The sequence below is a fragment of the Nipponia nippon genome, unplaced genomic scaffold (assembly GCF_047370975.1).
Source record: "Nipponia nippon isolate SJK-2023a ecotype South Korea unplaced genomic scaffold, ASM4737097v1 scaffold_5, whole genome shotgun sequence".
In the NCBI taxonomy this organism is placed as follows: domain Eukaryota; kingdom Metazoa; phylum Chordata; class Aves; order Pelecaniformes; family Threskiornithidae; genus Nipponia; species Nipponia nippon.
In genome coordinates, this window is record NW_028262369.1 from 50,514,450 (window position 1) to 50,527,695 (window position 13,246).

Consider the following 13,246-nt stretch of genomic DNA (forward strand, 5'->3'; position numbering starts at 1 on the left):
AAGAGGGTTCAACACACTTTTCCCAGAAACCATCACACATTTTAATTACTCCTGTCACACATCCAAGCACTTTATATGCAAGTCAACCTTCCAGGCAAGTATCTTTTTAATAACCTTTTAGTTAAGCCTAGTAGTTTTCATTTCACCAGCCATTTACTCTTCCCATTAAACAGACCTTTGTTCAAAATACTTCCACCACTATGCTCTTACAGGTACAAATTCCACCAACTGCTAACACCAAAAAGCAGAATAACTGGATGTTCCCAATTACTGCAACTGTCTAAGCAGAACAGTCACACAACATAAAGGTCCGGATAGTGGTGCAGTTTAATTGGGTATTAAAACTCCCTACAGCAAGAGCACCGCATACCTGAGGGAGAAGCAGGACGCTGAAAAGGGGAGACTGTAGCTGATAACTTCAAAATGGGTTTGGAAGATGAGGGTGGAAACTTAATGTATGATAGCTTCTGGAATGGCTTTGTCACCTTGCTATCTACCCTCCCTCCGTGTCATTTCAGATTGTGTTTAACAGCACAGTCTGCACAGAAAAGCACTGATGACCTCTCTCTGCAGATCATTTACCCACCGTCTCCTTTCAGCAAGGATTTTTTCCATGCAAAGATCCTTCCTCTTAGAGAGGCTAAGCAGCCCTCAGGTAAGACCGAGCCTTTGCTAAGGGGCCCCGTCAAAAGCCCTTCAGAAACCTAAAACTGTACTGGAACCACCTGCAGAGGGGAGTTTGGGGAAGTCTCACTCACAGCTGTAGTGCAGGGTTCAGAGCCATCCTGGCAGAGATATCTGCGTAACAAAAGTACGTAATTTCAGAGACAACATAACACATCTCTAAGAAGTGGGATGCCGATCAGTTCCCTAATCTGGAGACTTGTTTGAGGAATGAAACTAAAATGATCCATTAGTGAGGCTGGGAGAATTAGCCTCCCATTCACAACCAAGCCGAAGTGCTGCTGAGGACAGTGGTTCAGCTCGATCTGAGCCAAGGACCTCACATCAAACACTACAGTACCCACAACTGTAAAACACCTGCTCTGCTGTTGCACGGGTGGAAGGTGCTGAGCAGCCATCACCATTTTTTACTCTATGAAATATGCAAACAAATGGCACAATCAGTACTTTACATTAAATAGTTTGGTAGTAAATGCAAAGGTACATTACCCTGAAGCTTTACTTTCACTCTGCTGCACAACTTCCTGCTGAAAAGGCAGAAGGCATTAGAAAGAAATTAGTGAAATTACGGCAGCTGGCAGGGGAAGGAAGCAAAGCTTTCTGACACGGAAAGGAAATTAGGGCTGCAACTTAAGGACGAACTGGATGCTTCTACCACAGTAGTTAACAGTGGATTAAATGTCATTATTAAGTTTCAAAGTGAAAAACCCCACTGCCATAACTGAAGCAATACATACCTCTTTGGAAGTTACAGCCTTGGGGCATTTAGCAGCACCTGACAGCCCACAGGGCTAGTTTCTAAGGAATTTTTTCTTCACTAACCATTTGAATCTAAATCAAAGTGAAGAGTCTAGCAGACACTTTGGGTAATACTCAGACACGTCACAGAACACAAAACACGGTTTTGTTATGAGAAGCTTCCTTCTCTGTTAAAACGTTTAAATGAAGAAGATTCCTACGCAACGAGTAGCAAAGGTGGCTTAAATAAATTCGGTCTTCTGCTCTTTGAATTTTGTGTTCTCGAACATTTCCTACTGTAATACCCAGCTGGACAGATTTAGAGTGCACGGTTCCATCAGAGACACAAATGTATTCAAATCCCTCACCCCAAGAACATGCACCGTCATAGCGAAAATAAAGCTTTTTCCATTATTAACAGACATTCAACTCATCACACGAAAGTGCGTAAGGGATCAGTACTCCCTTAGACAGAAACAGTTATGAAATACAGCTGGTAACTGTTGAGTTTATTAAGGAACTGTTTTGTGGTGGCTTTTTTTTAAATAACCAACATGATACTTCCCCTCCAAATAAAAAAAAGTAATGGAAAGAAAAACTCAGCAGAATACAAGGAGAGAAGGGATAGAGGGACAACTCTGGACTGTTCTGACTTAGCAAAGACCTGCAACAACAGATCTCCAAACCCAGTGCTAAAGAGCCATCACACTTCAGAGGGCAGGGCCAATTTATCCAGTGACCAAGACTGCAGAGAGAAGTCTCATAGCCCGTGCATCCTTGCAAAAAGCTCAAGCTGATGCAGTCAGTTCAGCAAATTGAGACAGTGCTAGCACACGTAAGTGACTGCAGTCTTCTCAAGTCTCACATTACATTACTCAGTGGTAATTAAGTTATTTTTTCATACAAAGCCAGTTTAAAGCCAGTGAGTGCAATCTCTACCAGTACAAGTTCCAGAGATCCCCGTGATGTAGTGTTCCCTATCAGCCACTGCTGGGAAGTGGGTCTGGACTGGCCAGAGCACATGCAGTGGGGTGCTTTCTCCAACCTAACTGAGCAGGCCTCGTTCAGGTAAGAAGCAACCAAGGAGACCGCAATCACAAATGAACTAAGAATTAAGATTTGTCCAATCTGTGTGTGCGCTCATGCCTCCGTAGGGTGCCTGACTCGGTGAAGGAATGACCACAGTAATTGCAAGAGTAGGGCTTCTCTCCAGTATGGATGCGGTGATGGCGCTGGAGCGATGCCAGCCGGGTGAACGTCCCTCCACACTCCTCGCAATAGAAAGGGCGCTCCCCAGAGTGAGTCTGCTGGTGTCTTTTCAGCCTGAGCAGCTGGACGAATGCCATGCCACATTCCTGACACTTATAGGGCTTGTCTTGTCGGTGGATCACTTTGTGTTTGGAAAGCAGATTAGGCTTATCGAAACCTTTGCCGCACGTTGGACAGGCATAAGGTTTATAGTCATCTTCCTCAGACTTTTGGTTTTCTGCACAAGGCTGATCAGTGTACTCAACAGCGTGTTGGTTACGGTGCACTATCGACCACGGGTTCCTAGCCATGCCATTGCCCAAGATCACCATGGAGCGCTCTATCTTGTGCACATTGCGCAGGTGCCTCCAGACATCAGCTGTGCGAATGAAACCCTTGTCACACTCTGGACATTTGTGTGGTCTGTCACTAGAATGAATGAGCTTGTGCATGCGCAAATTTGCCGCACGGAAGAACTCTTTGGCACAGACAGGACATCGGTATGAGTTTTCCACAAGGTGAGTTCGCTTATGTTCCTGCAGCTCGCACGTACCCTGGAAAGAGGAACCACACTTCTTGCACCGATATGGCAAAGCTTCCTCAGCGACAGGCTCCAGGTCCTCATCAAACACATCAGCAAGAACGGTATTTTCATTATCGTCACGTAGTCTTCTCCGTGGTTTCTTGGACTGCTCAGAGGAACAGTGCTCTAAATCTTTATCTCCACACTGCAGGTCAAAGTTGGTACTGGAGGGGACAAATACCCCAGCTGTACTCTCACCTCGTTTCTGGTAGTAGGTCTCACAGGTTTCTTTGTCTTCACGTTGCAACTCTGCAGGAAGCTCCTGCTTACCTGACGGTCCAGCAGAGTTGCGAGGACTGCATGTCTGCGAGTAATTCATATCTACCTCCTTCTGGAGGCTAAATGTGTGGCCCACCTGCTTAGTGGTCTTTCTGGAATAATTTGAATGCTTCTCACCTGTGTCACAAATGTTATTCTCAGAGTCCCAGTCCACATTCACATCCATCCTCTGAGGCGTACGCTGTGTTCATCTGCAGCTCCTCGATGATGTGTATACCGAGGGCTTCAGGTCTTTCATGGTAAGTCCATCTCATTCTTAGCTCTCTTTACAGTCCTCCCTAGAAAATAAAACACCCATTTCATCGGCGATTTTTCTGATATTAACATAAGATAAAGTTATCACAGTGAAGATTTTTTTCTGATTAAAAGAATGGGACAGACTATTAGTTAAGCAGTAGTAGAAACAGAATCATCTACAATTATATATGTAGAAAACATACATTCAGCATACAAGATATAGACAATGTTTAATGAAGTTAAATCATCTATCATATTCCAGCCTTCACTACAAATACAAACTGATAATTTCCATTTTAAATACACCTAAAGATGAGAAATCTTCAGAACTCTGGGGTGCAAACACTTTGGGCAAAGTCCTACACCACAGCTGCCCCCACCACAGCTCTTTTTCCAAGGATTCATGCTTAATCCTTGTTTTTACCTTGCTAAATATGAACTAAGAGCACCAGTCACGATGTGTTTTCTTTCAGAAACCAGTTAGGTAACGCAATGAGACCCAAAAACTGTGTCAGTCCAACAGCCAAAACCAGAAGCAATGTACGGAAGGGGTGTCTGGAGAGCTTGGGAGCACCTTTGGCCTCCCATCCTGACCAGCATCATTGTAACTGTCTTGAGGATATTTGGGTTGCCTGTGCCACTACCAGCTAGCACCATGCAAAGAAGACACATGCAAGGAAAGGCATGAAAGAGCTGTCCAGAAAGCTTATTAATCTCCCTCCCAGGCTTCAAAGCACAGATAGTAATCCTCCAGAGCTGGCTCATGGGAACAGCTTCAAATTCTCTGGGTAAACTCCCTTTGCAGACCAGCCTTGCTAGCAGAAAATATAAGCAATGGTAATTGGTCAGAAATACCTGAGTCACAAACTTTCTTACAAAGAAGATGCTTTTGTTTATGCCATGGCAAAGCATGGATTCACAGGAGGTTTTCTAGATTTGTCCCAGGAGCCTCTGTTGACAGCAGCTCCACAGGGACCTTTCACTCACTTGGTTTAAACCTGCATTCACACTGAATTGCTAGTCTAAACTCAGAAATTGCATTTTTCCAATCCTGACGGATACCTTGGCTGATCCTCTGACCCCCACCTTCTCCTTCACACCCACTTTTCATATTCCCTTTACTCCCACTGTTTCTTTACTTCCTCGTAACTGCTTTTGCCTGTGTAAGACTTCTCTGAATACAAGCACATATATATATATATGAAAAAGCACATGTATCTAAAAATGTACGTTTCTGTATTTCCATGCGTACATAAATATAAAGCTTGTCTATTTAGTTTCACTAGGTTTAAATAGTTATAAAGGCACTATAGCAATATGCATTAAGTGAAAGGTCTTATTCACATCTCCGAAAGGCCGGCTTCATTCGAGACACAAGCTGCGCTTTCTTCTGCTGTCATACAGAAAACAAGCTGAATTAGTCGTCTTCGTTAGTCACTGCCTGGAACAGAATGGCTCAAGTCACCCCCCAACTTCGACCGTTCCGATTAATTTGATAACGGGCGCATGAGAACAGGAACTAATCCTCACCTCCTGCAAGGGGCTGAGCACCTCCAGCAGCGCACCGAGCCGTGTAACTGAGCTGCCGTCTCCTTTGTTGAAGAAAAAACTTTTCCAGGGAGGCTGGCACCGCCTGGCTTAAGAAAACTCCCTGACAAAGGCCCGCCCGGTTTCCACGGGGAGGGGAATATTTAAATCACGATGAAGGCTTAAAAATAATAAATAAGTAGAAAGTAAATAAATAAGAAAAGGATGGGTTTTCGTTGCAGGCAGAATGAACCCCCAAACTTTCCCCCGGTGGGGCAGGGGCCGCCCCGCCCCGCAGACGCCGCTGCCGCCCCCGTCCCCCCGCGCTGTGGGGCGGAGCGGCCCCGGCCCCGGCCCCGGCCCCGGCCCCGGCCCCGGCCCCGCCGCTAACGCGCAGCCCCTGGCGGCGGCGCAATTGCGGCGAGGCCCGCAGCGGCCGGCGGCTGCCAGCAGCGGGGCGGGACCCGGGCGGCCCCCGCCGCGCCAGCCCCCGTTCCGGCAGCGCCGGCCCGGGGTGGGCCGCGACCCCCCGCTCCCGGCTCCGGCGCCCGTTTCAAACTGCAGCGGCGGCGGGGCCGGGCGGTGCGGTGCGGAGGAGCACCCCGGTGGGCCCAGCGCTGGCTGAGAGCCGGCAGCGCCCTTCCTTCCCACCGCTCCTGCCGAAAGGCTCTCCCGACCCCCCTCTGCTCCGGCGGGCCGCAGCCTTGGCCCCAGCTCCAGCCTGCAGCCATTCACAGTTGTTTCTTCTTTTTCCTCCCCCACGGCCGTAACTGTGCGCCTCCCCGCAGGAGAGTGGCGGCGACTGGATTCGCTCCCAAGCTTTGCTCTGTCAGGAGCCACGGGCTCCCCTCTTGCAAGGAAGGCTCTGTCCACGTCCCTGGCTTCGGTGCCTCGCTTCCAACTGGAATGAACGTTTCCTCACCCTGAGCGCCCAGAACTGCACTCGGTATCTTCAGCGAAGTCTCACCAAGGCCTTTCACAGCCGCACTATTTCCTTATTCCCAGTGGAAGTCCTTTGCCTGACGCATCCTAGGATCCCATTTGCCTTTTTCAAACCCAATCCCAGTCCGTAGGCCTTCTCAGGCTCCTTTCCGCCATCCCTTACAGCTGATAACGCACCAATTTGGAGCAGAAATTTTCACCATCTGTCTACCGCCATTCTGGAAGGCTTCTCATTCTTCCATGGCTCTGCAGCCCTCCCTCCTGTTCGCATTCCCTGTCAGCACATTTCATTCCCACATGTCCATTTTTACATTCCCATCATTAAGGCAGCTGTTCAACAGGAGTCACCCAAGGTCCGATCCCTCAGGAGCACCGCTGGGAAGCTCCCAACACCTTCTGTTCAACTACAACCAGTGGTCCCTGACCCAGTGCCCTCAACGCTCTGCATTTGTCCCCCCCGTCATCATACCGACCCGTTCTGCGCTTCCTGCAGCCGAAACTACTCTCCTACATCACCACGTAATCTTGCAGAGATTGCTCCTCCTTTTAACGCCGCAGTTATGTTGCACACTGGACAGCTCAACAAAACTCTCACTTTTGGAAATGGGCTTCTACAATTAACAGCAAATACAGAACTGAAATTAAAAATGAACAAGAGTGTACATTACTAGCAAAATATGCAAATATGGTATATAAAAATGCTTAATGTTCTGCTTTTTTGTGATCTCACAGATCTCTCTAAAAATAAACACGAAACCAGAAACTACTCTGCTGGGAGTTGAGGGTGAGGAAAAGAAACGTACCTACTCCTTTCACACAGAAAAGCGAGCTACTTCTGAGAACACAGTAAGTGGCAGTTCAGTTTCTTCATATTAGACAGTTAAAAAATAAGTTAGCAACATTCCTTTAATGACGGTCCTTGAATCCATGAGAAACCCACATGCTGCTTAGTATGGCGAACCTTGCAGAGAAAGAACCGTCATCCCAACTCTCACAAACTAGGAGAAAAAAAAAACCTCAGAAGATTTTCATTATTTTTATTATCATTTTTCTGAATTTAAAATTCTTAGACGTTTCTTACTGCAATGCAGTAGCTGGGCAGGGTAAAGGCTTTCTTCCACCAAGACGCATGGAATCACATATCCCTTCCACCTCCCTTACAGAAGACAAGCACACAACCCTCCCCTTCTTCATCAGTTCTCTTAAGGAAAACTGAAGTAATATAGAAGCACATATGGCACCAATATCTCCACAGCCAAGCATGCTTGTATGGGGCACAGATGATAAATGGCCATTTTTTTAAAAATCCAAATCATGGTTTATTACAGCTCATGCGTTAAAACATGAGAGGATGTATGGAGAGCAGAGATGGATGAGTCGTTCTGGCCAAGTGGGCTGTGCAGCCTAACAGTGACACTTCTGTAAAACCAGCACCAGAGGGTGGTGATAATCTAGACAGCAACACCGTAACTTAAGAGACCACAGGCGCACAAAACCTCTAATTTAACACATCAGTCTTACAAGCATAGATGCCCAGACGAGTCCAGCTAGTCCTGATCATATGCAACAACCACACGCCTATTTTGACTTCAACCTGATACAATGGCAGCATTTCCTCTTGCAGCTGCCTAATGCCAGCGAACAACGGTCTTCCTCATAGGACTCATGGGGGAAATGATCCAAGCATCTCCAGAGGTGGGCTCCACGTTCTCCTCATCCTCCTCCTCCTCCTCAAAAGCATCAATAAGAATGATGCTTTCATCATCCTCACTTATCCCTTCTTGAGGTTCCTCAGACTGGTCAGAGGAAAAGCATTCTAAACACTCATCTTCCCACTGCAGGCCAAAGTTGGTGGGTTGGTTGAATTGTGCTTCTGGTAGTAAGTTTCAAAGGTCTCCTCTTCTTTGCACTGCAGTTCTATGTGGATTGAAGGTCTAGCAGGATGCACCCAGGACTAGAAGGTGATGAGTAATCTTCCTGCACCTCCAGCTGCAGGCTGGCTTTGCAGCCCACCCTTTCTGAGGTTTGTCTGGAATCACCTGAGTGTTCCTCACCTGCATGACAACTGTCATTAACAGAAACCAAGTCCGCCTCCATCCTATGGTATCATATAGTGCTTACTTGTTAGTAATTGTGGAGACAGGCAGTACAAATTCCTGTGACCTTTCACGGTTGGTTTCTTTCATGTCAGCCTCCTTGGAAAAGAAATAAGAATTTCATTATCTGCCAGGCAAAGCTAGCATTTGAGATGTCAGTTTAATTGAAAATACTTCAGCAGTAATACATAATGCAGAACACTCCAAATGGCGTCTCATGGGTTAGATCGAGAACCCAGGGCAACTCTATTCAGAACACCGCGTCTTCTGTTGTTGGTCCGAGATGAGCCAGAAAAGGGCTGCTGCGGCAGGGTATTTATTACCAGCATGTACACACCCCATCACTTAGACCGACAAAAGTGTCAACACGCTCATAAAATTCATGAGCACAGTCCCAAAACTAGCCTCTTGCTTTCAATAATGAAGAGCAGGCTGCTCTACTAATGTTTCCCTTTTAACCTAAAATAAAAAACAAAATTCAGGGTCTTATCTCACGTACATTGGTCTTCAGATGAATATCCTTAACTCTATCAAGTTCCACATGTTTTAATTTTTTCTCCTAATACTGAGGTATTTAAAATGTACTCTGCCTTCTATTTCATATGTTGCATTTCTAAACACATGATTTCATTAAATTCTGCATTCTAAGCCTTTCTCATCAGCCTTGCTGAGTTATTCCAGCACACACAAAAAATAAGCTGTAATCCTCAAGGAGAAGGCGGCTGAAAAATAAGTGAAACACCTATCTTTTTACAATATATGATTCCTATTAAAATCACATAATTGGTGCTTTGTACCCATCCTACATTTATATTCCCAACACACATATCCCAAAACACAGGATCCTACATCCTTCTTTTTATTTATGCTACCTCACTTTTATGTGTTTTAAATGTGAAGAGTCCATCAGGACAGATGAGTATCTGTAATCTATTTGTCAGTTAGATCTGCTTTGGAGTAATTTTTAATTTTTTTTTTTTTACAGGATTAGACTCTACACTCCCGTGTTTCCATTAAATTGGCTAAAAAAGTGCTAACTTGCTTGCTGCCACAATGGGAGCTTAACACATTTTATGAAGGGTTTAAAATCGCATCCCATCAAATTTGAATTTTTATTGGCCATGTAGGTTTCTCCCCTGACATCTGGCTACTTTGTTTTAGGACTGCCATAAACCTTTTAAACATCTGAGAGCTTCAGAATCTTCCACATAAAACAAAACAAAAAAACCCAACCAAGTTTTCTTCTAAGTAGGAGCTGAATTCAGAGAGATTTAATGGATATTTGGCTGAAGACTGAACTTTGAACCCCCTGGGGGAAAGATGGGCTCCCTTTAGCACACTGAGCTCTGGTGAAAGACTAGCAATAGCTGTTAGAGATACTGAATTTTGCAAGAACACCATCACAGCACCCAACAGCAAGTGCTCTCCTACCAAAGCTGATTACACCACATGCAACATGCTACAGCCACAGAGAGGGAGAGCAAGCAGCCAACGCTCCAGCGGTACCCTGCTGAGAGTGCAATTAAAAGAAAGTTCAGGATCTCTGATGCTGTCGTCTCTCAAATCACCTGGAGCAAGGAATCGTTCTGCTATCTCTAGCCAGCTCCAGCCTGTTATCATAACATGCTTTTTTCTGTGAAGCTTGCCAGGATCTTCTAGATCTTTGGGTCCCAGTCAACTGGCATCTCATAAACAAGGCATTCGGAAGAAACAAACACATTGAGAAAACAAGTCCTAACTACAGCGAAAGTCAGATACAGTTATAAAATCTAGAGTCAAGCTGTAACAAACATGGAACAATTAATAGAAGGAAACCAGGTGAGGACTGCAAAAAGCATGTTAGGCAAGTAATAACTTTCTGGCATGCTCTTGTTTTTCAACCTTGCGTTTTCCTTTGCACCTATCGATCTAGATTGCCAACAAATTTCTATGCAAAACTCTTATGTGATTTTGCTGACATCCCCAGTCCAACTCTGACAGCTCAATTCCAGTGCCGGACATGCAAGACTGCAAGGGAGTCTGCAAAGCAATAACGCGACCCTTCTAGTGCAGGACAGAAAGTGCAGATGCAAGAACATCCATGCCCTACAGCCTCCTACAATAACGGGCTGTGGTTTTCAAGGAGATGTATCTGTCATCTGCACGTGCACCTTACACATGCTTAGCTTTGAAAACCCACAAAATGCCTACACAAGCTTGTTAAGGAGTTAAAGAAGAAATCTCTACCTGCTGAACAGTCCTCTCCATGCCCTTGATCTGTACTCATTGTTTGTTATTGTAACTCTTGGATTACTAGGTTGACTCAGAAAAGCGTTTGATAATCTATTCAAACAACCATTCAGCATAAAGGATTTTTACTGAAGTACCTGATTAAGCCTAAGTGGGACGGTTTTAGTCGTGTCCCCGGAAAACACACACTCTCGGCGAGTTCTTTTGTGATTAAAAAAGAAGCTGAAGGAGCAGCTCTGACCGAAACACGGCACTTCCCCAGAGCCACCCCAAAACCCCGCGGGGGGAGTTGCCCCAGCCCTCTCCCCCCTCGCCCTTCGCTCCCGCCGGGGCAGAAGGGCGGTGGGCGGGCGGGAAGCTCACGCTGCCCGCCGCCCGGACCGGCCCTCCCCGTAGCAGCCCCCGCCGCCCGCACCCCCTCACCGTGGGCGGCGGGGCCGGGCCGGGCCGGGCCGTGCGCTGCCCCCCGGCGGCCCCGGCCCCGCGGGCAGAGCGGCGGGCGCCGCGTTCCCCCCGCGCCGGGCGAGGAGAGCGGCACTCACAGCCCAGCCCCGCCGGCTGCCGCCATGTCGTGCCGGGACCCTCTGCGGGGAGGGGGCTAAGCATACCGCCCCCGCTCACGACGCGCCGTGGCCCCGCCCCGGCCTGACGGACAGCTCCCGCCACCAATCGGCGGCCGCAGCAGCGCTCGCGTCACCAACCGCTGCGCGCGTGAACGGCGGTCCGACGCAACCCACTGCCGCCCCGAGGCCGGCCCCCCTCAAACCCTCCAGTGAACAACACGCCCGGAGACCGGCCCCCGCCACACCTCCAGTGACCGACACAACCAGAGATCAGCCCCCGTCACACCCTCCTGAGACCGGCCCCTGTCACACCCCCGGCGGGACTTTCACAGCGGGAGACTGGCCCCTGTCACACCTCCCGGGTGACTGTCGCACCGCCAGTGTGTCTGACACAGCTGGAGGCCAGCTCCTTTCACAACCCTTTGTGTGAGTGACATGCTCCTGTCACATCACCAGTGTGACTGACACCGCCTGAGACCTCCCCGGTCACACCTCCAATGTGACTGACGCCACCAGGGACCTCCCCTGTCACACCTCCAACGTGACTGACACCGCCAGAGACCTCCCCTGTCACACCTCCAATGTGACTGACACTGCCAGAGACCTCCCCTGTCACACCTCCAACGTGACTGACACCGCCAGAGGCTGGCCCCCCTCACCCCCCTAGTGGGAATGACACAGTCACGGACCAGCCCCTGTCACTCCCCCAGTGTGACTGACACCCAGACACCAGTCCCTGTTATTCCCCCAGTTTGACTGATACAGCCAGACACCATTCCCTGTCACACCCTCAGCGTGACTGACATCTGGAGACCAGCTGCCGTCACACCCCCAGTGTGACTGACACAGCTGGGGACCGCCCCTGTCACACCCCAAATATGACTGACACCAGCAGGGACTGCCCCATCACACCCCCAGTGTGACTGACACAGGCAGGGACCACCCCTGTCACACCCCCAGTGTGACTGACACAGGCAGGGACCACCCCTGTCACACCCCCAGTGCAACTGACACAGTTAGGTACCAGCCTCGTCACTCTCCCAGTGTGACTGAGACTCTGAGGCTGCCCCACTGTCACACATACCTGTCTGACTGATACAGCCAGTGACCAACCCCTGCTTCAACCCCCAACGTGACTGACACACTGAGACCACCCCTGTCCTCTGATGCATCACACTCCCATGAGGCTGACACAGCCACCCCTAGTGAGACTGTCATTCGAAGACCGGCCCTTGTCACCCCCCCAGTAGGCCTGACACAGCCAGAGCCTGGCTCCCGCTACAGCCCCTCAGTGCATCTGACACACCCAGAGACCAGCTCACCTTTCCACAGCTGTAGTCTGACTGACACCCAGGGCAACCACCCCATTTGCACTGTGTACACAGGCCCAGAAAACCTTGATGCCAAATGATAACAGCACACCTGTCACTCCCCCAATATGCCTGACAGGGATCCTGTCACAGCCCCTCATGGCTGTGGTGTCACCCCTCCTCGCACAGCCGGCAAGCCTAGGGCACGTTCCTCTGTGGGGCTGAGGAAGCCAGAGAGCAGCCTCTGCTCACAGGGGTCTCACTGGACACCAAAAAACACAGCAGGAGACAGCACCGCACAGGAGGAGCACACTGTTCTTTAGGGTCTTTAGCCATGGAAAACACCTCGTCAGAGCATAAAGGACTCCGTGCCCTATCTCCGTTATGTGTTCAAGCCCACCTGCTCATTCCTTCTCCAAAACACACCCATCAGATGGGAAGGATATTTGTCTGCTGGAGGTCTTTAAAATAAACACCTGACTTGGCCTTACGCTGGTACGAAGCCACCTAAATGCCCACAAATTCCTTAGCTGTGGGGTGAAAATCATTGGCACGCAACTGTAACAGGGTTAGGGATGCTGAGGCGTGGTGTGACGCAGCTTCTTCTCCTGCACCTCATCCCAGTTTCATACTGACAACCTGCATCCCAGCTTCCCAAGATTCCCCCCCCTGCCCCCCCACCAAGAGTCTTACATAGGGACAATTTGTAGTTCCTAATTGAAAGTCATGGCATTTGGAAGACTGAGCACTCTCCTGGGGACATCAGTTCCATCAATTTATCAGTACAGCCTTCATCACTGCTGTTACACA

The 13,246-nt window shown here is 48.6% G+C and overlaps 1 protein-coding gene across 11 annotated transcripts; it reads right to left on the reverse strand.

Moving 5' to 3' along the window:
• Positions 1-1,304: 1,304 nt before the first annotated feature.
• On the reverse strand, positions 1,305-11,151 carry LOC104010426 (uncharacterized). 11 transcript variants are annotated; one of them, XM_087734340.1, is made up of 5 exons: positions 11,106-11,151; positions 10,701-10,764; positions 8,360-8,433; positions 5,300-5,477; positions 1,306-3,810 (listed from the first exon to the last, which is right to left on the reverse strand). In XM_087734340.1, exon 5 carries the CDS (start codon positions 3,696-3,698, stop codon positions 2,535-2,537), a length of 1,164 nt encoding a protein of 387 aa, XP_087590466.1. In that variant the 5' UTR covers positions 3,699-3,810; positions 5,300-5,477; positions 8,360-8,433; positions 10,701-10,764; positions 11,106-11,151; the 3' UTR covers positions 1,306-2,534. The 11 variants fall into 11 exon arrangements, with proteins under 11 accessions (XP_087590471.1, XP_087590469.1, XP_087590470.1 ...); XM_087734336.1 differs by having other exon boundaries at positions 8,360-8,793; positions 11,106-11,121; XM_087734338.1 differs by lacking the exon at positions 11,106-11,151 and adding an exon at positions 10,987-11,038.
• Positions 11,152-13,246: the final 2,095 nt, after the last annotated feature.

Excerpts from the sequence above, each read along its gene's own strand:
- LOC104010426 (XM_087734345.1), bottom strand. The coding sequence starts at position 3,698 with ATGGATGTGAATGTGGACTGGGACTCTGAGAATAACATTTGTGACACA.